This window comes from Drosophila bipectinata, chromosome XL, assembly GCF_030179905.1.
Source record: "Drosophila bipectinata strain 14024-0381.07 chromosome XL, DbipHiC1v2, whole genome shotgun sequence".
In the NCBI taxonomy this organism is placed as follows: domain Eukaryota; kingdom Metazoa; phylum Arthropoda; class Insecta; order Diptera; family Drosophilidae; genus Drosophila; species Drosophila bipectinata.
This window is the reverse complement of record NC_091734.1, coordinates 10,929,058-10,955,958: the sequence shown is the minus strand read 5'-3', so window position 1 is coordinate 10,955,958 and position 26,901 is coordinate 10,929,058. Positions and strand designations below refer to the sequence as shown.

General features: G+C 37.1%; 2 protein-coding genes and 2 long non-coding RNA genes across 4 annotated transcripts; all 4 read right to left on the bottom strand.

The window, feature by feature from the left end:
- Nucleotides 1-19,319: 19,319 nt before the first annotated feature.
- Uch-L5R (Uch-L5-related) lies at nt 19,320-21,114 on the bottom strand. The gene is made up of 2 exons (XM_017253891.3): nt 20,672-21,114; nt 19,320-20,446 (listed from the first exon to the last, which is right to left on the bottom strand). Exons 1-2 carry the CDS (start codon nt 20,942-20,944, stop codon nt 19,607-19,609), a joined length of 1,113 nt encoding a protein of 370 aa, XP_017109380.2. The 5' UTR covers nt 20,945-21,114; the 3' UTR covers nt 19,320-19,606.
- A 910-nt stretch (nt 21,115-22,024) lies between these two features.
- On the bottom strand, nt 22,025-22,834 carry LOC138926481 (uncharacterized). Its single transcript, XR_011443025.1, has 3 exons — nt 22,820-22,834; nt 22,325-22,758; nt 22,025-22,267 (listed from the first exon to the last, which is right to left on the bottom strand). It is a non-coding gene; the product is annotated as an uncharacterized lncRNA (long non-coding RNA).
- A 506-nt stretch (nt 22,835-23,340) lies between these two features.
- LOC108133815 (uncharacterized) lies at nt 23,341-24,119 on the bottom strand. Its single transcript, XM_017253889.3, has 2 exons — nt 23,721-24,119; nt 23,341-23,664 (listed from the first exon to the last, which is right to left on the bottom strand). The coding sequence occupies exons 1-2, from the start codon at nt 23,980-23,982 to the stop codon at nt 23,498-23,500; spliced, it is 429 nt and encodes a 142-aa protein (XP_017109378.2). The 5' UTR covers nt 23,983-24,119; the 3' UTR covers nt 23,341-23,497.
- A 630-nt stretch (nt 24,120-24,749) lies between these two features.
- Nucleotides 24,750-25,496, bottom strand: LOC138926480 (uncharacterized). Its single transcript, XR_011443024.1, has 2 exons — nt 25,071-25,496; nt 24,750-25,014 (listed from the first exon to the last, which is right to left on the bottom strand). It is a non-coding gene; the product is annotated as an uncharacterized lncRNA (long non-coding RNA).
- Between the last annotated feature and the right edge of the window lie 1,405 nt (nt 25,497-26,901).

Sequence of the window (26,901 nt, the reverse complement as noted above, 5' to 3'; positions counted from 1 at the left end):
ACATTGGGCTCCGGGATTGGAGGGGATTTTTTTTTCGGCCTGTACGGGGTCTGTGGGGGCTTCCATAGGGTGGATGTTCCTGTGGGGCTGGGACGATCCTGGACTGGGACCAGCTGCAAAAACCAAACATATTTGGACAGTTTGTGGGCGGATAGCGGTCGTGGTGATGTCCTTTCCCCAACACTTTTGGTCCTTCGTCCTGTTTTAATGCGTGTGCATATATTTTTGTGCATTTTTCGGCATTTTTCCTACAAGAGGCAATTGACTTTTTTATTTTAGTTGATTTTTTATTTGAAATACAATTATTTTCAATATTTCAATAAATGGGAAATGTAATAAAATCGTTAGTAAGTGATGGGGTTTACTTTTATATTTAATGCTAGTAATAATTTTGTTTTAAATTATTTATTTTAAATATGTAAGTGATACTTTTTTTGTACTTTAGAAACTTATATTTTTAGATTTTACGTAGAAAAGTCTGAGTAGTAACGGGTATCTTATAGTCTAAAAGTTTTCTTAGAAATTTTATCTTAATACCAAGTAAACTAATTATAAAAAATAAAGTGTAAAATATTTGTACAATTTTTATAGACCATTTATCATGTCGACTTGCCTTTGGTTGGCTTTTTATTCAATTTTTCATTATTTGCTGACAGCTGTCGGTAAATGGAATTGTTTATTACCTGTCGTCTGCCCCTGTTCGCTTCCCTGTCCATGTCCATGTCCTGGCCGCTGTGTCCTGCTTCCACCTGATGCACCACCTGTTAATACATATATATATATATATATGGAGATATATAGCCGATCCGTGGCAGGGTGATTATCATAACGTTTGGGGTCCAAAAATCCGACAACGTTCCGTCGACAGTTCCATCAACTGCCAAACTGAAATTCTGACAGGCTTTGGTTTTGAAAACAAAACGCATTTGTGGAGCAAACAACCTGGCCGGCCTCTGATAATGATAATGATGGATGTGTGTGTCCAAAAATCAGGAGTTAAAAGCACCGGCAAAGGCCTGCAATGGGTTAACTTCCCCCAAGGGGTTAACTCTCTGGTTTATGCAGCAAAAATGGGGGATTACTGTGCGAGCAGAAAGGGATTTTACATTTTTTTTGGGTAATTTTCAGATAATTCTATTTGGGTTTTAAGTGATGAATTAGCTTCTTTGGTTGTTCAATTAATGGAAATTATAAATAGCTAGAGTTGCGTGTTCTCTAATTTAAATTTTTAGAATTTAAAAATTCACCAAATTAAATCTTTTTGCATAAAAAACCCTTAAAGAGGAGTCTCGATGCTGCCAAAATCAATCCTGTTGGACCTCGAACTTCAAACGAATGTGACAAAATTGGGACTAGTCCTTTCGGATGCCTCCCGAAAACCGAAAAAGGAGTCTAATTGCCAGTGCCAAAGTGCCAAAGAATGGCGAGGAGGGGCAAACAACAACAAGAAAAATGAAGAAGGAAAGAAAAGAGCAGCAGGAGGAGTAGCAGGAGCAGCAGTTGCAGCTGCAACAGCAACACCAGCAACTTGCAACACCAGCAACAGTAGCAACAGCAACATGAGAACCAATTAAAGACATCGTCGGCGTGGCTGGCAAACGTCAACGTCGAAAACTAATTAGCATAACAAGCGGCGGACTCTGGACTCAGGAGCAAACCGAACCGGAGACTCGAACCGGAGACGGATCCGGAGATGGTCACCGGGAGCGGGAGCAGGAGCGAGACCGGGCTCCGAGTTGGGAGGAAAAATAGGACCCGGCAGGCCAATGTGTGTGGGCGCCTCAAAATCAAAAGTTCAAAGGCACATCTATATATCTTATGTATTATATATATATAAACAAATACAATTACAAGTTGGCAGAAACACAGCCCACCGCTAGACACGCCCACTGGCCACCCACTAACGCCCACCACCCACTCGCTGACATTAATAAACTGACGGCATAAATAAAATGCAACCAAAAAAAATATAAAAAATAAGCAAGTCTTGGCAAATGAGAATGGCCAGGCTTAGAGGAAGGAAAGGGTAGGTGGCCCAGCTTTATGATTTATTTCCTTCTGGACACTGAGAAAAATAAGGGAGTGTTTAATTAATTAACTATTTAGCTTTATATCAATATATATAGAGTAATACCCGGTACTTCTCCTACATAAGAGATTTTTCCCAATAAAGCTTACTTGTTAAGTTAAATAACAAAACTATTTACCAAATCCAAATATTTAAAAATGTTTAAGAAATATATGTGGATATAAAATATAATGTATTATAATGTAAATATAAATACGATATTCGATTTCGATTACACGATACCCGGTACTCTTCAAATTCAAGTTTATTTCCCAATAAAAAGCAACTTCCTGAAATATTTTAAATTAAATATCAGATTCGATAAATAAATTAAATAATATAATTTAAATAAGGAATATAGTTTGTATACTTTCCATTTAATATTTTTCCCAGTGTCCTTCAAGGACAAGAAAACAGTGCAAGCATCGATGCTGCCATGGCGTTTCTTCCGGTCTTCCAAGTGCAGCGGCCGCGGCCGCTTAGTTGCCTTTTCTTGTTTTTGGCCCAAGTTGACTTGGCCGGGAATATGCTCGGCTCTGGCCTGGTTCTAGCCCGGTTTGGCGGGAGGCCCGGCCGCCCCAGCCTGGCGGTTCGGCAAGATGGCCCTGAGACTTGGCCGGGACTTGCGGCATCGCATGTTTGTGATGGCGACGAGACAGCCAGCGAGACAAGCTCAAAGGGATTAAATTAAAATGTCCTTTGAGTTGTGTTTTAATTACTTCCTCTCGCTCGCTGGCAGTGAAAACTGTCGCATTGTGGGGGGCTGGCACGCCCCCGCCACGATTTTCGAGTTTGCCAAAAGTTGTGTCGTCCCAGACATTTTGGCCGTTGTGGCCAGGATCGCTTCTTGGCCGGGAATATTCTGCAAAAACAATTCAAAAATCAAAAAATAAAAATCAAACTCTATGACAGAATAAACGGATTTGTGGTTTATGATATTTCTTCTTACTTTTACTTTAAAATAGTTAAGTAAAAAATGTATATAGTTTGCTGAAAATTAATTTAAAATAAAAGTGAAAATAAGCAATTGGCAACTGCTGACATTAAGCTCTTTGGAACATTAACAGATTAACTGCCAGGATATGATCGAGAGAAGGCTGGCAAGCGGCAGCAGTCCTCCAAAGGACACTCAACACACACAGACACACACACATGGATATGGAGGCTTAACCCCACAAAGCCGCGTAAAGCTCAGCTCGTTGTGTCCTTTTCAGGGACAAGAATGCATTTGTATCTTTGTATCTGCGGCAGATGTATCTGCAGCTGCGGCCATATCGCAACCATTCATTCTTATCAGTGTACGGGGGGATTTGTCGCTTTTCAAGGCAGTTTGGCGGACATGCGGACATGCGGACACACGGACAGACGAACAAATGGCAAATTAATTGCCAGAGTGCCTCCAAGAGGCCAGAGTTCAATCGATTATTTATTTATTTATTTATGCCGCGCCCTCAATTGGCTATAATTGGCGTTTATCCCCGCCAGACTCACCATCCAGAGTTCAAATCCTCCTCCAAATCCATATCCGATTCCACAATCGATTGTTGTCCTAGTCCTAGTACTGGTCCTGGTCCTGGGCTATGGAAATGTTTTGCATATCATTGATGGTGGGACTCCTTGGGTCTTGGGACAAGGACAAGGACGACGACGACGAGGACGAGGAGTGACAGGACGAAGCGGCATTTCGTTCCAAAAAGGCTTTGCATACATTTTCCCTTAGTCAGCCTCGAACAACATATTTTAGGCTCTCCGGCTGTCCCGCTCAGCATGGAATTTATTTGAGCAAATTTGCAAATTATTGCCAGAGTCCTGGTCTCCAAGCAAGACGCTTTTATACACTGTAAAAAAATTAAAAGAACTAGTATTCGAAATAGGTTTAATAACAGAACTTTCTTTAATATTGTTTTTAAAGTCTAACCTAGAAGATATTTCATTGAAACTTTAACTAAATTTTAAACAAAAAGTTATGAATAATGAGACCAATTTTTTGCAGTGCACTTGGAGACTCTGGACATCTATTACGTTGGCCATTTACATTTCACAATTGCCTTGTTGGCATCTTTTTTCCCCTCCTCTGTTATGGCACTGCGTTCTTCTGCCTTCGCTGCCCCCTTTCTTTTCTGTTCTTTTCTTTACTTTCTTCTCTCTTACACACTCTCCTCTGGCCACCCCTGACCTCTTGCCCTTTGTTCCCTTGGTTTTTAATGGGCTTTTGAGTGGGCGTGGCCATGTTTCAAGACGATTTCGAACTTCGCACGCTGCTCGTGTTAGCCGTCTTGGCTTGTTTTATGACTGGCTGAGTGGATTTTGGCCAAATTGACGACAGCAATTACATATACTTATACTGAACATGGTAGTAATTTTAAGAAATATATGTATTTAAAAAACATATTAAAAATTTTAATTTTTTAAAATTTAATAACAATAAAAATACGTTTATAAGATGAATTGGAATAATTGCTTTTATTGTTTGTTTAAATACTTTTTTTTAACTCATTTTTAGTAGAAATAATTTTTTATAAAAATATTTCAAGCTTCAATCTATTCATTTTATTAATATACATATTTCAGTTCATATATTTAAGATTTTATATTTAATGATTCATTATTAAATTAGCTTGCATTATATTGGTGCCCTTATAAAAATAATGTATAAAGTAAAGTTTTCTTTTTCATTTTTGAATTTAAATATATTCTTAACAAGAAAGGGAAGCTAACCTCGGCCGGAACTGAAGAGGATATACCCATGCAGTTAAAACCGGATATATATCTCGAAAATTGAATATAGTTGACCGATCCTAATGAGAATATCATAATATAACCAATTTATTACAACACAAGGTCTAATTAAGTCCCAAACTTCTATCTTCAAGAACAACTATATGGCATCAATAGAATAAAGTCCCTGAATGACCAACAGTGATTGCTATATCTTCCCCAATTCTCATCCGATTCTCAAGCGGAGTACCTTAACCGATTTCTAGATCGATTCTCCACCATTCTGCATCAAAATCCTGAGACAAAATATTTTTTAGATTTTTCGTCCATTTTTCGAGAGGGATCCCTTGAAAATGGGGTTTTCCTCTATAGGGCCCACAGTGATGGCTATATCTTCACCAATTCTCATCCGATTCTCAAGCGGAGTACCTTAAACGATTTCTAGATCGATTCTCCATCATTCTGCATCGAAATCCTGAGACAAAATATTTTTTAGATTTTTTGTCCATTTTTCGTGAGGGATCCCTTGAAAATGGGGTTTTCCCCTATACGACCCACAGTGATGGCTATATATTCACCAATTCTCATCCGATTCTTAAGCGGAGTACCTTAAACGATTTCTAGATCGATTCTCCATCATTCTGCATCGAAATCCTGAGACAAAATATTTTTTAGATTTTTTGTCCATTTTTCGTGAGGGATCCCTTGAAAATGGGGTTTTCCCCTATACGGCCCACAGTGATGGCTATATCTTCACCAATTCTCATCCGATTCTTAAGCGGAGTACCTTAAACGATTTCTTGATCGATTCTCCATCATTCTGCATCGAAATCCTGAGACCAAATATTTTTTAGATTTTTTGTCCATTTTTCTAAGGGGTCCCTTGAAAATGGGGTTTTCCCCTATACGGCCCACAGTGATGGCTATATCTTTACCAATTCTCATCCGATTCTTAAGCGGAGTACCTTAAACGATTTCTAGATCGATTCTCCATCATTCTGCATCGAAATCCTGAGACAAAATATTTTTTAGATTTTTTGTCCATTTTTCGTGAGGGATCCCTTGAAAATGGGGTTTTCCCCTATACGGCCCACAGTGATGGCTATATCTTCACCAATTCTCATCCGATTCTTAAGCGGAGTACCTTAAACGATTTCTAGATCGATTCTCCATCATTCTGCATCGAAATCCTGAGACAAAATATTTTTTAGATTTTTTGTCCATTTTTCGTGAGGGATCCCTTGAAAATGGGGTTTTCCCCTATACGGCCCACAGTGATGGCTATATCTTCACCAATTCTCATCCGATTTTCAAGCGGAGTACCTTAAACGATTTCTAGATCGATTCTCCATCATTCTGCATCGAAATCCTGGGACAAAATATTTTTTAGATTTTTTGTCCATTTTTCGTGAGGGATCCCTTGAAAATGGGGTTTTCCCCTATACGGCCCACAGTGATGGCTATATCTTCACCAATTCTCATCCGATTCTTAAGCGGAGTACCTTAAACGATTTCTAGATCGATTCTCCATCATTCTGCATCGAAATCCTGAGACAAAATATTTTTTAGATTTTTTGTCCATTTTTCGTGAGGGATCCCTTGAAAATGGGGTTTTCCCCTATAAGGCCGACAGTGATGGCTATATATTCACCAATTCTCATCCGATTCTTAAGCGGAGTACCTTAAACGATTTCTAGATCGATTCTCCATCATTCTGCATCGAAATCCTGAGACAAAATATTTTTTAGATTTTTTGTCCATTTTTCGTGAGGGATCACTTGAAAATGGGGTTTTCCCCTATACGGCCCACAGTGATGGCTATATCTTCACCAATTCTCATCCGATTCTTAAGCGGAGTACCTTAAACGATTTCTAGATCGATTCTCCATCATTCTGCATCAAAATCCTGAGACAAAATATTTTTTAGATTTTTTGTCCATTTTTCGTGAGGGATCCCTTAAAAATGGGGTTTTCCCCTATACGGCCCACAGTGATGGCTATATCTTCACCAATTCTCATCCGATTCTTAAGCGGAGTACCTTAAACGATTTCTAGATCGATTCTCCATCATTCTGCATCAAAATACTGGGACAAAATATTTTTTAGATTTTTTGTCCATATTTCGTGAGGGATCCCTTGAAAATGGGGTTTTCCCCTATACGGCCCACAGTGATGGCTATATCTTCACCAATTCTCATCCGATTTTCAAGCGGAGTACCTTAAACGATTTCTAGATCGATTCTCCATCATTCTGCATCAAAATACTGGGACAAAATATTTTTTAGATTTTTTGTCCATTTTTCGTGAGGGATCCCTTGAAAATGGGGTTTTCCCCTATACGGCCCACAGTGATGGCTATATCTTCACCAATTCTCATCCGATTTTCAAGCGGAGTACCTTAAACGATTTCTAGATCGATTCTCCATCATTCTGCATCAAAATACTGGGACAAAATATTTTTTAGATTTTTTGTCCATTTTTCTAAGGGGTCCCTTGAAAATGGGGTTTTCCCCTATACGGCCCACAGTGATGGCTATATCTTCACCAATTCTCATCCGATTTTCAAGCGGAGTACCTTAAACGATTTCTAGATCGATTCTCCATCATTCTGCATCGAAATCCTGAGACAAAATATTTTTTAGATTTTTTGTCCATTTTTCGTGAGGGATCACTTGAAAATGGGGTTTTCCCCTATACGGCCCACAGTGATGGCTATATCTTCACCAATTCTCATCCGATTCTTAAGCGGAGTACCTTAAACGATTTCTAGATCGATTCTCCATCATTCTGCATCGAAATCCTGAGACAAAATATTTTTTAGATTTTTTGTCCATTTTTCGTGAGGGATCCCTTGAAAATGGGGTTTTCCCCTATACGGCCCACAGTGATGGCTATATCTTCACCAATTCTCATCCGATTCTCAAGCTGAGTACCTTAAACGATTTCTAGATCGATTCTCCACCATTCTGCATCAAAATCCTAAGACAAATAATTTTTTAGATTTTTCTAGAATTTTTTTTTAGATTTTTATACTTCTAGAACAATTGTCTTGAAAGCATCTTCAATATTCTTAACACAAAATTAATTCTAAAACACTTTTATGCAATTTTTAAACCTAAAAATAGTTGAAAATAACCCAATTTTTACCCAAAATCGTCTATTTCTAGCCGGCTAACATCCAAAGTACAAAATATAACCCATACGCCATGTGTTTTTAATATTTTTTTGTAAAAACATTGCTGGCATAACATCGATTTCAGCCGATTATCGAGCTCAATGCCCGATTGTGATGTTAAAGCTCTCGAGTTTGGAAGGATGCTGTCCAAGGATATGGACTGGCAATATCGTCAACAACAAGGACCAATCGATGGGCTAGGGCACGCCTGCCTTGTTATTCGGTGTCCTTTTTTGTTTTATTTTGGCTCAGTGGGTGTGCGGACATGAAAGATGTAAATCAAATCCAGGAAAAATTGGAACAACAAAAGGCGGCTAGGCGGCTGGGCTGCTGGGCGGCAGTCTGCAGGACAATTCAATCGGAAGGGCATGGCATATGACAGGATTGGGATTCCGATGCCGATTCCCGTATAGCATTGGCAATGTCGGGGACATGTCAAGTATGGCTACCAGATCCAGGTGGGAGTAGTGGCTGAGGATGAGGTGGCCGTGGTTGGGGTATTATGCTGGAGACTTCTCGGATGCCGTGGTTCGGTGGAAAGTCCAACCAGAAACTGCCAATTAACTAAACAAAAGATCCGACAGGCAGGAGGAAAAGGATACGCAGCGAAATGTACTCTTTTCAAAGGGTATTTATGCTATTTTGTTTAGTTTTTTTACTTTAATAATTATTTAAACATATTAAAAATAGAAATCTTGTACAAATTCATCACAAAATTTATAATATATTTAAAAAAAGAGTTTTCTTTTAAGGACTTATTCTGAAAAGGACCCTAAACCAATTTCAAAAGAGTATTTTTTAAACAAAACTCCCGCAGCTCCGATGACGAGACATTAGAATGGTCCGCCATGTGGACAGGATAAAAAAGGATGAAAAACAACACGGCACAAGGACTCTGGCTGTGCCACAGACACAGCCTCAGCCTTTTGCCGTATCCTGATCCTGATCCTGAATTTTTCCTGCGTGGCATCAGGATGCGTTTCATTCCGTTGCGTTGCGTTGCCTCGGTGGAATCAATTAAAAATTCTATGATTTTACACTTGATTGCCTGCGTTTTGGGGTCGTCAAGGCAACGTCGTGGATGAAGTGGCAGTATTCCGGGGGCATGTATGTATGGCATGTGGCATGAACCTGAACTTGCCTTCACTCTGGCAGCTCATCCCAGGCGCATTGACAAACAAGCGATACCCATATGCCCCATGACTGTCCAAGGGGGTTGGATTCCGGGTGGGCATTGCTTACGGGCCGGTCCAGCTGCGTCTAAGCCAGGCCAGAGGAGCTGCCGTCAAGTGGTCAATTAGGCCAAGAGGTGACCATCAAATCCTGCCGGCGTACGACTCTCACTTCGGAATGCGGAAAAGGATTAAGGCCCCTTGGCAGAGTTTATCAATTAATTGAAGGGATTTATTTTGCTTAACCACATGTGGGAGATAAAAAAGGAAAAATTAATTAAAAATAAAAATAAAAGGTAGTAAGAGGTAAGGACTAACACAGTTTTTAATAAAGTAACCCTGAGAGATCTAGAAGGGATTCAAAATAAAGGGAATTATTACAATAACTCAGTAATTTCGTAACAGACATCAATGAAATGCCATTTATGAATCAGGGCTTTTAATTGCTTCAAAGTTCTTCCAAAATATGGGGACTTGTGATGTTAACCCATTGATAATTTGCAGATTTGCCTTAAAAATTATTCTAATTGAAAAGGGGTTCTAAACATAAACGGGATAATGGAACATTCAAAGATCTGCCAAGTATTAGCCAAGCTATGGCTAGTTTTTTTAATAATTCAAGCCACAAGAGATTCATAAAATTTTTCAATAATATTGTAACAAAAATACTAATGTTTCCTTGATACATTTCTAATAATTTACAAAAGAAAGTAAAATACATAATATCTTATAATTTTTCAACTGGATGTATAAGAAATACTTTAGAATATTTTAAGCCTATGTTATGTATTTGCATTTAAGTTATGTATTTTAAGTTTAAGTATGTATTTTAATTTTGAAGAAATTGAACCTCTTTTTTAAGTTGCAGTTTTTTAATATCTTTCATTAGTATATTTTCTATTTAATCATATCCCCCAAAAAAACAGTAATCTTTCCACATAATATTCAAAAGATTTTGTTGCATATTTGGGATTCGCTGGAGACGGATATTCTGGTTGGACGGAGGGTGGCAATTAGCATTTCGGTTTTGGTTTCTGTCTCTGTATTTGTAGCAGGTTTTCAGGTCGGTGTCCATTTGTTCGGGTGGTTTTTTAATCAAAGATTTTAAGCTGTAATTAAGCAGACCAAAAATTGCATGACATATGTGCGTATTGCACTCCCATCCCTACATATGTTGTCCTGGCGTGTCGTGTCCTCGCCCCTAGTCCTCACCCACAAAGGACAATGGGAAAATGGAAAATGGACTCCGGACTCGGGACATGGGACATGTTCGGTTGTACGGCTCATAATACCCCAAAGAATTTAACACATTTTAGTTCAAATTAAATATTTAATGTAACAACAAATTGATATTTGAATTATTAAAATACAAAATAATGCGGCGGCATAAGTACACACAACGACATGATTATAGTGCTGATATATGAGGGAATATTGTTTATTTAATCGAAGTATATATTCAAAAAGAAATATATTAAATAATTTAATTTTGGCTTATGTAATTGGGTGTCTTATACTAAAATCAAAATCCCATTTCTTGGCTTTTAATAGTTCTCAAATGTTTTAAAAATTAACCATTTACTTCAATTTAATTAAATTTTTTCTATACTTCTCTAGTTTGTAAGAAAATATTCCAGTTTTGTGCCAATATTTTAATTGCAATATTTTGCAATATTTTGGAAAAGAATACTACTTCTTTCCCTACACTAATATTAAATAGTAGGATATATAAATATACCTTTTCAAAAACTCCTTCAAATTTTAATATTACAAAAACTATTTTAATTTCTATATTCTTCGAAAGAATTCAAAGTTTTTACTTTATTTGAAATGAGTTATACAACTGGGAAACGCACTGTACCCACATATGCGATATGTGATTCAGCCAAGCGCATTTGCACCTGGCCAGGTGGGTTTTCTGGCCATCCTGACAGCAGGCAGGACGTTTTTGCTGGATTTGTTGTCGGCTGTTGTTGATTCTGTATGGCGGAAATATCAGCGACAAAGTTACCAAAATATTGAAAACAAATAAAATAAAATTTGCATAAATAAATGCTTTTTATATATGTGCGATTAAACATATATATTTGTGTGTAGGTACATACATAGTATGTGTATATATATTTATAAATGTTTGTGTATAAATGAATATATATATATTGTATGTTTGTGTATTTTAAATCCCTAAAGCACTGGATTCAAATAATAACAACAAAGGAAAAGGCAACAAATTAACAACAAACATGTCGCCATTTCTGCAAAAAGCCAAAAACATGCCAATTTGTTTGTACAATTCAATGGAGCGAGACAGAGACGAGTCTAACCGGTTAGAAAGAGACAGGGAAGAGGGGGCGAGGTCCTGTGATGCGATTAAAAACGAATCTTTTCCTGCATTCCTTTTGTTGGTTTGATGTCCTGTGTATGTCCTGTGTGTGAAAATGCCAATAAATTCGTTATATTCATAGATATATATATTTATATTTATTTTTTCTATCGCCGCCGGTCTATTTTCATTTCAAGTTAAGTCTTAGCCGGAAGACTTGATCATTTTTTTAAATATTTATATTTTTGGTTTTCGATTTTTGATTCATACATCAATTGATACGGTGTTATCTTTTTTTTGAACTTAATCGTTTCAAATGTTTTTTAAAGGCAATACCTTAACTTTATGGAGTATTACTATCTGAAAAGTTATAACAATTATAGATCATACTTATTTCTTTAAATAACTAAGGTTAAGGTTAAGGTTAATTATTTAACTAAGGTAGGAAAATAATTTGGAAAATATTATCTTTTAAGATAATAATATAAAATATATATTGAAAAGTATCTATTTAGACTATTACCTATAGTTACTGTAGTTATATCCCCAAGATATATAGTTATATCTCTCTGATATAGATGAAAATATTATGTTTATAATATTTCCTGAGTACCCTAGTACCCTTACCAAGTATTTGGGAGCCCCTTTCATCAGGGAATTATTACCTATAGCATACATAGTTCTAATTCCATAGTTCTAGACCAGATAACCAATTTTTAAGATCGTATGTATATGTATTCTATTTTAATATCTTTTAAGAGCAATACCTATGGATACCATTTAATAGAATAAATATATCTTTCTTAGTAAACGAAAGTAGTGCTTATTTTGAATACCTACTGACCGTATATTTAGGAACCAATCTTTAAAGGGTACTATAGTCTCCATAGTTGTATCTGCATAGTTCTAAAAAAATTTATTTTCATTTCCATAGTTATATCTCTAAAAAAATCACTTCCTGATTTAAATGGCTGTATTTTTTTTGTATTTTTTTGTACATCCCGACCAGATAAAGGTAAAATTTTTATTTTCTACTGCCTAAGGCTAATAATTCTTGACTATTCGATGGGGTTTTCGGTTGAAACCGATTTTGGTTTCTGCTTTTGGGACTCTGTTTGATTTCCAGATGGGTGGACTGAGCATTAATTTAGTCGAAATAATTTATGAAATTAAATAAAAACAAACAGAGTAAATGGAAATATAAATAAATAAATCAATTTTACAATTTCGTTGTGCAAACAACACGAATCCTGTGCGCCAAACGACAAACTAATTGCAAATATCCTGCCACGCCCCCTCAATCGATTGTGGGCGTTCAAGAAAGTGTTCACAAAAGCTGCTCACCCCTTAAAAAACCGCCTAAGGGGGGATTTTTCTGATTTAATTTCATAAATATGAGCAAATTATTGAATCAAGAACAGAATAACTGCTTTTGAAATAAATTAAATAATAAAAGTTAATTCTAATTAGCAGGTGGAGATGGAGTTAAATAATTTAAAATTTATTTAACTTAAGCATTTTATATTTTTTAAATTAAAAGTAAGAGATGTTTTTCATTGTATTAATTCCTTTAACCCTTTTTAAAATTCTTTTAAAATTAATTTATTCTTGATGTCTTGTTTTCGGTTAATTTCCATGTAAATTATAAAACTTTTCCTGGGGTTTATGATGGGAAAGCCAAAGTTACCCAAAGGACACTCTCGTCGTCCTCTGAGTCCTGTGATTGAAAAGCAATTGCTCAATCTAAGTGGCTGGATCCAGCGAACCACCTTCTTATCAAATCACCTTCTGCCTTTACGTTTGGGGGGCAATAATAAAAGAAATAAAAAAAAAAAAAATGGAAATAAAATGAAAATAGAGTGGAAGGAGGAGAAAGTAGAGGGGGGGAGGGGGGGGGGAGAAATGAGAGAAGTAAAGTGAATGGCAAAGGAAATACAACAAAGCAATCGGAAGCGGCGGAAATCAACGGCAAACAAAAGCTTGACTGCATCCAGCAAATGTCCCATTTCCATGCCAGGACGAACTCAATCCACTACCCACCCTCGCCCAGCCAGGACCTCCGCGGGGCGTTATCCTGTTGCTGCCACTGACAGTTTTCTTTTGCCGCCGCTTTTTGGTATTTTTTCTGTTTGGTTATTCGTGTGCCTCGTTTTGTCTTTTCTTTGGTCGCGTGCGCGCGCGAAAATTAGGAAAATATTGTTTTGCTTTTCGGGGGTTTTCCACTTTTTTTTGTTTTTTTGACATTTTTTTTTGTCAGCATCAAATAAGCGGATTTCAATTTCAATGGCGAATCAAAGTGGCGGCATGTTATTTGGTAGGCGTGGGCAGCCCAGGCTGTGTGGGCGTGGCAATTCACAGTCAAAGTCACAGGACAACAATGAAAAAGTGGCAGAAACCTAGACAGACGACTGCAATGGGGCGCCATTATGTCTATTGGCCAAAAGTTATAGCTTTTTTCAACACAAAATGCTAGAATGCTAAAATGCCAAATACCAGATGCCGGGTTTCTAGTTTCTAGATAAAACTATCAATTCGACATGCTTAAATACAAAGTATTGATCCGGAAGTGATTAGGATTAGATGGGGCTTAAGTTCTATGAGAGATAGTATTTGTATTAAAGTACATCTTAAAGTGGAGTACCAGGTTATATATAATTCATAGCCTTTTTTTTGACTTATAAATTTTGTATTGTTTAATTTTTTAGAGTAATTTTAGAGTAGTTATAGTATTATTATAATATAATATTTATTTATAGTAATATATAGTATATTACTATATTAAGAGCTATAGAAACTCACGTCTACTCGCTAGTTTTCAAATTATATGATACCTGGTATGTTTCATGTTTAACACATTTTTTCAGGATATTTTTGCAGATCCTAAACTTCCTATTTTCTGAATTTTTTTAAGTTTTTATTATAAACTTACACATGTTAAAACTTTAAGTTTCTATAGTTTTCAAGCTTTAGACCCAAAATACTTCCTATCAAAGTTCCTCCAAAGTTTTCAAATATTTTTGCTTTAAAATCAAAACTTTTCTAAAAAGAAGTCTCAATTTTAAAGCTCCACCCGCCAGCAATAAAATATTAATTATTTCCTCAGATTCCGAATCGATGAATCCTCTCCAGTGGGTCACCATCATCTCGTCCTGTCCGCCACAGGAGACTTTTCCTCCCATTCAGCTTTCCCCCATTTCTTATATGGAAACTTTTTTTATTTTTATTTGATGTAGTGGATGTTGTAGTTGTGGCCGTAGCTGCTTTTTTTATATATTTTTTTTATTTGTTTGTGTTGTTGTTTTAAATCCATTAGGATATGACAACCCCCTGGTTAAATTCAATTAAATTGTTTTCTCTTTGGGTTTACATTTCTTGGCAACTTTATAATTGTTTCATGTGTTTAAACCACTGACGCAGCCGGCGTCGCGCCAGGATGCAGGATAATATGAGTTAGAGCGAGTCAGGACGAAGGACTTGGGACTGGCAGGACGCAGGAGGCAGGACGATGGGCAACTGGGGAGAACGCCAAGGCGCAAAGCTAAGAAGCAGCATAAGAAATGTACGACTCGTGCAACTGCCCAAGGTAAAGGACATGAAAAAAGGACGAAACGGCGACAGAGGGCGGCCCAAAATCCAGGCAAACAGAAACCAACCAACTTTTTCACTAGCCTCAAGAGATTTTCTTGTTTTATTTTATATTTTCTTTTTTTTTGTTGTACTTTTTTTCCTACACCCCCTTGCAAGTTTTTCCCACCATAGTCTCCTCATGTCCTTTTTAGGTCCTGGCCGTGGAATTCGGTTTGCAGTTGTTGTTTTCTGAAATAATCAACGTAAAGGAGGAAAAAAAAACATCTTTTTGTTAATTTAAAATAAAATAGATGAGAGATTTTTATAAAAAAAATAAAGCAGGAATAACTAACAAAGAAAATTGAAAATATAAAATTTTTATTAAAATATATTTTGTATTACTTGAACTAGTTGGGAGTTTTATAAACGAAAAGACAAAAGAAGCCTTGATTTTAAGCTGTATTTTTCCAGTGACGAAAGTTGTATAAAGCTTGTTGGGGGACTGTGATATGACTGTGAAGTTAATTACAATGATTTATTGACAAAAATTAGTCCTACAAGCAATTATTTAAGCCTTTAATTGAAAAATACCAAAAAACTCCTCCTAAAAAAAAGAATCTACTTCAAAGAATCTAATTATAGTACCCAGTAATATCCACCCCAAAAAAATCTAAACTTTTTTTTTTGATAACTTGAAAAGCCAGCAGCGATCACTGATGGAAGTTGGCAGTTTTCCCTTCACTTTCGGTTTGTCACATGGGTCTCTTACTCTGTCGCCCCTCAAAAACATATTTTCGGGCATTCCATCTTGAAACATGAGTTACCTTTGTAACTCCCCCTCCAAAAAAAAAGGAAAACATTTATTTTCCCCATTTGGTTTTTTTTTTTTGGACAGTCACAGTTCGCGAAATCACAGCGGCACACAACTCCTTACAAAAGGCACAAAAAAAAAATTAAATCAAAAAACAAGAAACAAAATCCTTGCCGGCGGTGGAGGAGGCTACATTTTTTACATGTGGTGACTGTGACGGTGACGTCGACATCACCGGCGGCTGACGGACCAGAAAATAAGCATTCACTTCCACCTTTCGCCTTCCACCTTCCGCCTGCTACCTTTTAATAATAATAGTACAAGGTATGTTAAAATTTTTGAAGGTAAAAACTACTTTAAAAAATTTGAGAAATATGTATTTTTTAAACAAATTTTTTGATAAAAAAACTATACAAAATACTATACGTACTATACTACTTACAATACATATACTATATTAACTATACTATACTAAAAAACTATTGTAGAAAATATACTTTCTAAAATAATATGATTGCATTTAATGGTTTTAGTTCCAAAATAATTTAGTAGAATTTTATGAAAATTTTTACGATGAAAATAATATTAAAAAAATGGCATAGAACCATTTCAAAACAAATAATTTCTGCAGCTTATTTTTGGTTTCAGCTTCAAAAACATTTTAGTCATACTTCTTCACATATATTTTTAAATCCCCGCCTAATATTTTGAAATTCCACAAATATCTTAAAAAAAAAAAAACCGTATAACTTATAAAAAACCCTATTTTGAAATAAAAATTAAATAAAGTTATTTATTCAAAAGACACTATTCTTGACTTTTGGGTTGCAGAGTAAACGGCAAGGCCGAGCCAACCACAGCTAGGTTGGCTGTGACCCACCCCTCTTAGGTTGCAACCCAACCGAACGACCACCCACCCACTCAACCAACCATAACCCCCTCTCCCTCACCCCTGGTGCATTTCATTATTTTCAGGTGAGCGGAGGGTGGGGGTTTTGGTTTCAAGAAGGCATCGCGCAAATGTTACAAATATTTCAAATATTTAAAATGCCACAAATACATGTAACATACACCTATACTTTTGTATATTAATGTGAGTGTGTGTTTGGGTGTATGGATGTGTGTGTGTGTGTGGGTGTGGGTGTTCCTAAAAGTTTCTCACTGAGACCTTTTTGCATTATTAATGGCAAATTTCAATTAGCCTTTTGCACTAAACGCAGCCAAGCGAGAGCAGTTCGAAAAGTTGTTCCAAACTAACCGCAACACAAATTAATTATTAACTGCTTTAGTATTTCAGTTTTAAATTAACAAAACACATTTTGAAAAAGGTTTTTAGAAAATATGATGAACATTTTTAGCTTTTTAGGAAATTATTAGATTTTGAAAAAATATTAGTTTTGGTGATTTTTTAAAGGGAGCGTTTGAGTAAAGGTTTTATTTATTAGAATTTTGTTAATTTTAATTACATTTCTTAAATTGAATGATTTATATAAATAAAAGACTTAATATTCAGCATGATATTCACAAACTTATAAGCTAAATATTTGTTCAAATTTATTTTTTAAATTACAATAGTAATGAAAAGTAATGAAATATATTATTTAAATATATCTATCTTAAAAGCTTGTATGTAATAATTTTCTTTTAGTTTTTATCTTTATAAAATGTATAAAATTATAAAATTAAGACCCTTATTTAGATCAAAAAAGCTTCCTAGCCCGCCCTCGGTAATTTGGCAATTTTGTGTTTTTGTTTGGGTTTTTGGGGGCAGGACGAGTCGAAAGCGGAAAGTCAATTCCAGGAGCTCCTTTGGGTTGTGTTTTGTGTGTGTGTGTGTGTTTGTGTGTTCACCTGTGGACATATTTTATATCCTATGTATATTGAGGTAAGGACTTCCACTTCCACTTCCTCATTCTCATCCTTATCCACATCCTGATCCACTTCCGCTTTTACTTTTTGGTTGAAATGTTAGGAAATGAAAGATAAGCAAAAACCCGAACACCGAACCAAGCCAAACCGTGTTCGAAAAAAATTAAAATAAAAATTCAACTCCAAACAGAAACAGCTTGAAAAGGTAAAGTTTCCCGCTGCCAGGATCTAAACTAAATTATTTAGGGATAATTTGAGTGTGCAGCATTTTTGTTATGATTTCTCCTGCTGCACTCATATTTACATATGTCCACCAGAGTTCCACAAAAAAAAAAACAGAAAAACTGAATAAAATCAAAATAAAAAGGAAGTCATCGCCGAGTTGCTAACAAAAGAAAATCCAGTTGGTCCAAAAAAAAAATCAAACCTGAGGAAGGGGGCTATGTTGGAATGTCTTTGGTTATTTTGCGGTTTGTTGCCGTCTGTGTATGCGAATATGTTTCCCTTTTATGGGAGCCAGTTGCTCCCTTTTTCATAACCACCACCCACCAGACTCCACCCTGATCCCCCCATACCACTATTCTACGCTGTCTGCCCAATGTCCTTGCCTGATGTCCCTGTTTGTTTTTGGGTTCTACAGAGAAAGAATCTTATAATAAAGCTTACCTGATGGTGAATAAATTGTTGGATAGACTTTCTGTGAGTGTATCCCTTGTCCTGGTCCTGCTCCTTATCCTGGCTAGTGCCCACGGCCATCCTCATCCTCCACAACGCAGTCGTCGTCGACGTCGTCGTCATCTTGTCGTGGCTGTGCGGCTCCTGCGGCAAATTAAAATTAGTTGTTTACTTTGTGCAACATAAACAAATAAGCGCGACGACCAGAGAACCAGACCACCAATCCTCCAACCATCTCATCCGGACTCGTATTCGTATTTGGATTCGGAATAACCGCATCTCCGCATCCGGAGATCCTCCAGCAGCCTGTCCGACTGCCTCCTGTCCGGGAGCATCTCTGTGCCCCACCGTTAAGTTGAGTCTATCGAAGCATTAAAAAGAAATCATTTATCAGGACGACAGACAGATGCGGCGAAGGATGTTAGGGAATGCAGAGGGCAGGGAGCGAAGAAACTGCAGCGAAATGCAAATTGAAATACGGCCGGAGAGGCAGCCGTAGCCGAGAGATGGATGAAATAAGATGAGATGAGGACCACTCTCCGGACTGTTGAGGCAATCCCAAATGGAAACTGTCATAATTCGCTGGGACAGCACTTGAGCCGACACTCAAGGTTGTCATAAATCTGCTCGGCTAATTTTCTACATTTTTTCTCTGAAAGGGGGAACGAAATATATTTAACATTGTGTCATAAAAGGCTCAGAGGATAAAATTAGAAAAACTAATCATTTAATAGGTTTTTCCTTGCAAAAAATTAAAATAAAAATATAATACCCTTGCAGTGTATACATATGTACATATATGGCTATATCGGATGGGATATTAAAATTTTGAAAAAATGGCACAAGCTTCACAAGCTGGTAAAAATATATAAGATTACTTCAAAAAATAATTGTAGGATACAGTTGAGACATAATAATAAAAAAATGGCTTCGAGATTCGCAGGTCTATAACATTTAATGACGATATGATATATTTTTAGAATAATGGTAATATTAATATTATCAAAACCATATATTTATGGAATTGATTTTTTCGTAGTTGTTGCAATATGTTGCTTCCATCAAAGTTGTTTCGGATGTAAAACAAAAAATAATAACCAAAAAAATAAACAAAAAAACAGCAAGGCGTTTTCCAAGAGTACTTCGTGGAGGGATGATGTTCAGTGTCACTTGAAATTTTAAGGTTGTGGGAGTTGGCACTCCTCCGAGATCGAAAATTAGTCGGGGCTTACGGAGACGGCTTATCCTCCTTCTTGCCCGAATCCTCATTTTTAGGCTTCTTATCGTTTCCCTCCTGCATTACCTGTAGCAGTTGCTGGCGCTCCACGATTTCCCGCTGCAACTGCTGTTGCCTCAGATAATCTTGCGTGTGGCATTCCATGGCCCTCTCCTTGGCCCTCTCGAAGATGGGCATCAACTGGCCGGTCTGGCCCAGCTGCTTCAGCAGCTCCACGATGAACGGCAAGTAGTTGTGGCGACGACGTTCGTTCTCTCGCTTGTAGCGACGCTTCTTGTCCTTCTCGAACTTCACAAAGGATCCCAGAGTGGCGATCTGCGCCTGACGCTCGCCCTCACTCAACGACGAGGGCTGGTGGACCAGCAGCTGGATCTGACGCTCGTAGTATCGCTGGCGATCCGACACCAGAGCCATCAGATTGAAGTGAATCTCGCCCACACTGTAGCGGTGCATGCGGGCCTCGATGATCGGACGGACGACGTCCAGCCAATTTTGTTCCGGAGCGATCTCGGCCAGCTCGATGGGCCCCTCGCGCATTCCGTCCAGCTCATACAGACGTCCCTTGATGGGCATGAAGCCCACAAAGTGATACACATCGGCATCCTCGGTAGGATTGGGCACGTCCATCTCGAAGAGCACCGGACGGGCGAAAGAATTGTGCACGGTACGGATCTTGGACTCCTGGCTGAGGGACATGCCGCGCATTATCGGATCGAGGTTCTCGCAACCGGACTTGAAATTGGTGAGAGTTTCTCCCAGATCGATGTCTGGGTGCTGGAGATTCATTAATAAACTAAGTAGTGCCTGAGTGGCACAAGCATTGGTGATAACCTGAGGATAGAGACATATATTTATTTTCTAAAAACTGAATCTATTGTTTTTAAAAGAAAATAATAATTGTTGAATGAAATCTTTTCCACTTGCACGTTTTTTCCTATAATAATGTTGCCAGACCTCGCAAAAAGCTCACAAAATGTCACATAAACGTATAAGCATGACTCGCGAAAATAAAAATCTACATACAATATTCTAGATTTCTCCATTGGATCAACTCACCTGGCGTACGAAAAATATATCGTTACGATCCGTGACAATACGGCCAGTGGGCTTGTCATCCTGCATCCATTTGAACAGAAAAATTAGTCCATGAATGGGATCCAGATGATGGAAGGCTGCAGCGTCCAAAGTCCATATCTCCTCCACCTGAGCACCTGTGACGCCAAAGCCACGGATCAGTTCGGTAAAAACACCCGGGTCGCTCTCCACCAGACACCAGGTGTTATCAGCACTGGCGCCTGGAGCTGGGTTCTGTGAAACGGCTTCTGCCATTTTAATATCGGCTCACAGAATAGTCTCGAAATAAAATTTTCAATTTTAACACAAATACAGGGCGTATTTATTTTTTTAATTAATTTTTCTTTTGGGCTTTGAAATACTTGAAATTTCAACAAACAGCTCCAACAAACACCAAGTATATGAGCTCAATGATTTTTAGATTCGACTTGACACACAAGGCAGAAATTGTCGCCTACTTTTTCAGAGAATGAAAGCACGTGGTTGAATCGCTTGGTGTGACCGTTTTTTTGCATTAGGTGTGGTTTCATTGAAAATGTAAATGTGTTAACACTGGCAGACAATCAGTTGGGTCACGAGAGACAAGCTTATATTTTAATCTATGTGACTTGGTTAAAAATAAGAAAGGAAAGCTTTTGGGCGGAACCGAAGTTGATATACCCTTGCAGTTAAAACCGGATATATATCGCAAACATCGGATATAGTTGGCCGATCCTTATGAGAATATGATAATATTATAATATTATAATAGAAAATCTAAAAAAAGTCCCAAGCTTCTATCTTCAAATATATCAAAGTTGGTATTTCTACCAAAAACCATTTCCGATTAATCAGTTATATGGCAGCTATAGGATATAGTCGGCCGATCCCCGTCGTTCCGACTTATTGCATTTCCACGACCACCACCCCCACCTCTACCACAACCACTTGTACCATTAATTATTGAAACAGTGACTCCGGGCTATTGCAAAATTTATTAAAATTTACAAAAGAGGTGGAAATTTTGACAATAAGCAGTTCCAAAAATATAAATTTAAAAGCCTAATTATTAATGATTATTATGAGATTAATGATCCTTATGAGAGTTTTATAATAAAAGCAATTTATTGGAAAAAAAAATCGGAAGGAAATTGCAAGCTTCTATCTTTAAAAATACCAAAGTTGGTATTGTTACCAAACATCGAATACCATTTCTGATCAGTTAGTTATGACAGCTATAGGATATATAGTCGGCCTATCCTTGTGAAATTATAACATGGCCAGAGCCAGAGCCAATCAAAATTGTTGCATTTCCACAACCACCACCACCACCACCTCTACCACTTGTAGCATTAATTACTAGTACAGTGACTCTTTTTATTGAAATTCAGAACAACTTTTGGAATACAGAAGTTCCAGAAATATAAATTTTAACATCCTTAGAATTTGTCTTGTAGAACATGCGGGACTGCGCCTATTTATGCCACTTGTTGTAACGATTACGTAGAACGGTTTGCATCTCGTTGGGGTAACACCAATGTCTGGTCAGCTGCTCGATCCTCTGTGGAATCCTGCAGCCATCAAATCGGACGTGGCACACTGAAGATGGAGAACCACATTATGCAACGTAAAGGGCTATAGATCCCTGGAACTTACAATTGGAGGCGCATTTCGCTGACAATTAAGATTCAGTATTAACTTTTTCGTCACACTTGTCCCCGCATGACGTTGAATGACCTCCAGTTGGGCTCTTCACGAATCTCTTGAATGGTTTGGCGACGGGTTTCGTCACTACCGGACCGGGACCAGCACGCTTATTCGGTTCAAAAACCGAACGACGCTTGTGGGTCTGCTTGGGATTCTTCTTGTCCTCTAGGGCTTTAGCTGTCACCATTTTGAAATAAAATTATAACTGACAAATACTAATTTAAAAACAAGAAAATTCCGACAAAATATTTTTAATTTTCAAAAAATATCAGACTCTCAATTTTATATTCGACCTCACAGTTTCGAGACCGAACTTTGAATGACTAGAAATGGGAAAGCAGTTTGGGGCTACGATTTGACATTTGGGTTTAAGGCCTTATGGCCTACTTGGGAAAGAAATATTTATAGAAATTTAAAAATATTATTTGAGAGGAAAATATTTACCAAAATTAAATTCAAAATTTATAAAAAGCAAGTCCTAAAATAATAAAAAGCAAACCCAAACATGGAAAAGCAATTCCAAACCTAAGATATAAGATAAATAAAATAAAAGCTGGCATCACTGATCTGGTTTGGCGTTAATAGTCCTTCTTAGAACTTGAGAGGAAATACTTCACAAAATTAAAGTCCAAACACGAAATAAATAATAATAACCTGAAAAGATCGAGTCCAAAAATAAAACAAATGCCTTGTATATCCTGCTTTGGACTTGGGAGGAAAATTCCCACCAAAATTCAAGTCCAAAATTCAGCAAAGCAATACCAAACATAAAAAATATGCGATTTGGCACCACTGCGAAACGTTTTGGCCCTCATACAGACCCTTATTTCCACGTTATTTCACTCTTAAGTTTAAACTTAAAAAAAGCAAGTCCAAACATAAGATATAATTATTTATGCATTTCCACGACCACCACCCCCCCCTCTACCACTACCACTTGTACCATTAATAACAAATACAGTAACTCCGGGCTATTGCAAAATTTATTAAAATTTAGAAAAGGTGGAAATTTTGACAATAATCAGTTCCAAAAATATAAATTTAAAAGCCTAGGTATTCAACCAAATTTTTTGAACATTTTATAAGTCAAGTAAGCCTTATATAAGCCTTGCACGTCAGCGTCTATTTCTGCCTCTTGTTGTAACGATGGCTTAGAACCAGTTGCATCTCGCTGGGGGTCACACCAGCCTTGGCCAGACCACAGATGTTTCCCAAGCACTGAAGGCACATTTGCTGGCCTCTTGCTCGATCCTCTGTACACTGGCAGCCATCAAACTTGACGTGGCACACTGAAGATGGAGAACCACATTATAGAACTATAGGGCTGTAGATCCTTAGAACTTACGATTAGTCTTGCGTTGACATTTCCTTTTCATGATTGATTTTACTTTCTTTCCACTTTTACCCCGTTTATGACAGTTCTTAGTGGACCGCCTCTGGTTCTTGGGTTTAGCGCAGGATTTCCTCTTAGAGACTCGGCTCCTTCTATTCTTTCCCTTGGGACTCTTCAGGGCGGCACTGCCACTCTTACAAGCCTTGGATGCCGCACGGCGCATGGTGGTCCGCTTTTTACGGCCACTGTCCATGAGCGCTGTTCCATTACCCATATTGAAATCAAGGAGTAAAAAGGGAAATAAAATACTATTTCGAAAATAATTTCTAATTTTCACGACGAAAATTAATATAAATTTAAACTTTTAATTTTAAATTTGTCCTCACAGTTTGAAGAGCAAATGTAGAATGACTAGAAATGGGGTAGGGCTCTGGGGCTACAATTTGACATTTGGGTTTAAGGCCTCAAGGCCTACTTGGGAGAGAAATATTTGTAGAAATTTGAACATATTATTTGAGATGAAAATATTTAAATTTGGAATTTAAATTTATCAAAATTTAATTCCAAACGTAAAAAATGCAAGACCTAAAATACAATAAAGAAAATTCAAAAATGGAAAAGCAATTCCAAAAATAAATATTATATGATCTGGAATATCTGTAATCTGGTTTAACGCTTTGGAGAAAATACTTGCAAACTATTTTTCTTGAATTCTTGATAAACCCTTGCATTTAAAAGCGTATTGATATATCGCAAACATTGAATATAGTTGGCCGATTCTTATGAGATCATAATAAAACCAATTTGTTGAAAAAGGAAATGTAAAAGAAATCGCAAGTGTCTATCTTCAAAAATACCAAAGTTGGTATTGTTACCAAACATCGAGTATCATTTCCAATCAGTCAGTTATATGGCAGCTATAGCATATAGTCGGCCGATCCTTGTGAAATTGTAACAAGGCCAGAGCCAGAGCAAATAAAAATTGTTGCATTTCCACAACCACCACCACCACCACCACCACCACCTCTACCACTTGTAGCATTATTTACTAGTACAGTGACTGCGCCATAAACATTTATTGAAATTCAGAAACAATTTTGGAATACAGAAGTTCCAGGAATAAAAATTTTAAAATCCTTAGATTTTGTTTTGTAGAACACATAGGTAAGGGTTATGCGGCACTGCGCCTATTTGTGCCACTTGTTGTAAGGATTGCGTAGAACGGTTTGCATCTCGTTGGGGATGTGTCTGGTCAGCTACTCGGTCCTCTGTGGATTCCTGCAGCCATCAAATCGGACGTGGCACACTGAAGATTGGGAAACACATTATGCAAACTATAGGGCTATAGATTCTGGAACTTACAATTGGAGGCGCATTTCGCTGACCATTAAGCTTCGGTATTATCTTTAGTTTCGTCACACTTGTCCCCGCATGACGTGGTTGGGCTCTTCACGAATCTCTTGAATGGTTTGGCGACGGGTTTCGTCACTACCGGACCGGGACCAACACGCTTGTTCGGATTAAAAACCGAACGGCGCTTGTGGGTCTGCTTGGGATTCTTCTTGTCCTCTAGGGCTTTAGCTGTCACCATTTTGAAATAAAATTATAACTGACAAATACTAATTTAAAAACGGGAAAATTCAGACACAATATTTTTAATATTCAAAAAATATCAGACTCTCAATTTTATATTCGACCTCACAGTTTCGAGACCGAACGTTTAATGACTAGAAATGGGAAAGCAGTTTGGGGCTACAATTTGACATTTGGGTTTAAGTCCTTAAGGCCTACTTGGGAGAGAAATATTTATAGAAATTTGAAAATATTATTTGAGAGGAAAATATTTACCAAAATTTAATTCGAAATTTAACAAGAAAGGAAAGCTAACTTCGGGCGGAACTGCAGTTGATATACCCTTGCAGTTAAAACCGGATACAAAACTGGATATATCTTAGTATACAGATGTCTCCTTCACTGCGTTGCACACTTTTGGACAAAATTATAATACCCTCTGCAAGGGTATAAAAACACGATGATTCATCTTAGCTAATTATGATAATTTTTCAGGTAGGTAAAGGTAAGATTTTTATAACCTGTCTTAAGATTTCTCTCATATCTGAAGTGATTTAAGAGATAACTTCTTGTCAATGGAATTTCCGGATTGTATAAAATAAAATTAGTCATTTCAAAAATGAAAATGGTGTGTTTTTGCTGGGAAGCTTTAATCAGAAGTGGGAAATGTATATTTATTAAATTAGATGATATATAGTTTTAGTTATTTAGTATTCAGATTATAAACTTTATAAACAACATATGCATTTGAAAAACATAATAAGCTTAATATTATCGTTGATTTTGTTTTATTTCGAATTAAATTTTAAATAACTTTAATATTAAGTTTGTATGTAAGACAACTATATCTTTTTTTGGTTACTTAGATTTAAAAATATATCTTATATATTGATCTTCTTATAAAGCACTTCATATCTTCACTTCACTTAACTTCATATATTTTCTTTTGTGAATATTTGATTAAAAGTTAAATTTTAAAATGTTATGAAATGTCGGAAGGTTATCTTTATAGTTTATTTTGTTTAATTACAAAGTATAGTTTAAGTTTCAAGCCTTAAAATTTTAAAAACTTTATCGTAAACTATACCTAGAATACCTTCTCATGATTCTCATGTATTTTTAGCTTAAAATAACAAAAAAAATGACAAAAAGTGACAAAAAATGCCTATAAAAGTTTAACAAAAACCTGTATCCTTTTGCAAGGCTGAATCCTTTCTACAGTTATGACTTCCCCATACTAGTATTAACCGCAGTTCGATATCCTTCGAATGAATGAAGCCCTAATGAGCCGCAATCGATCAACTTTGCTGATATGTGGCACACCCTAATGCTCATATATCCTACTCACTGTCTCTGTATGGGTCTATGGGTATATGGATGGAGGCGTGGGCGTGGCAAATGGCGTCGCATTGCCAGGGGATTAACAGGAACTGGCTGTGGCAGCAGTGGCAGTGGTAGAGACAGTGGCTGCCTGAGGGATAATAAGTGCATTGGAGCATCAAATCAATAAAACGCGCACACTGCCCACGGTCGCCTCACACAAACATATACACATGGGACACAGTGGACTGTGGAGACTGGGGACAGTGGAGAGTGGACATTGGACATTGGACAGTGGGGG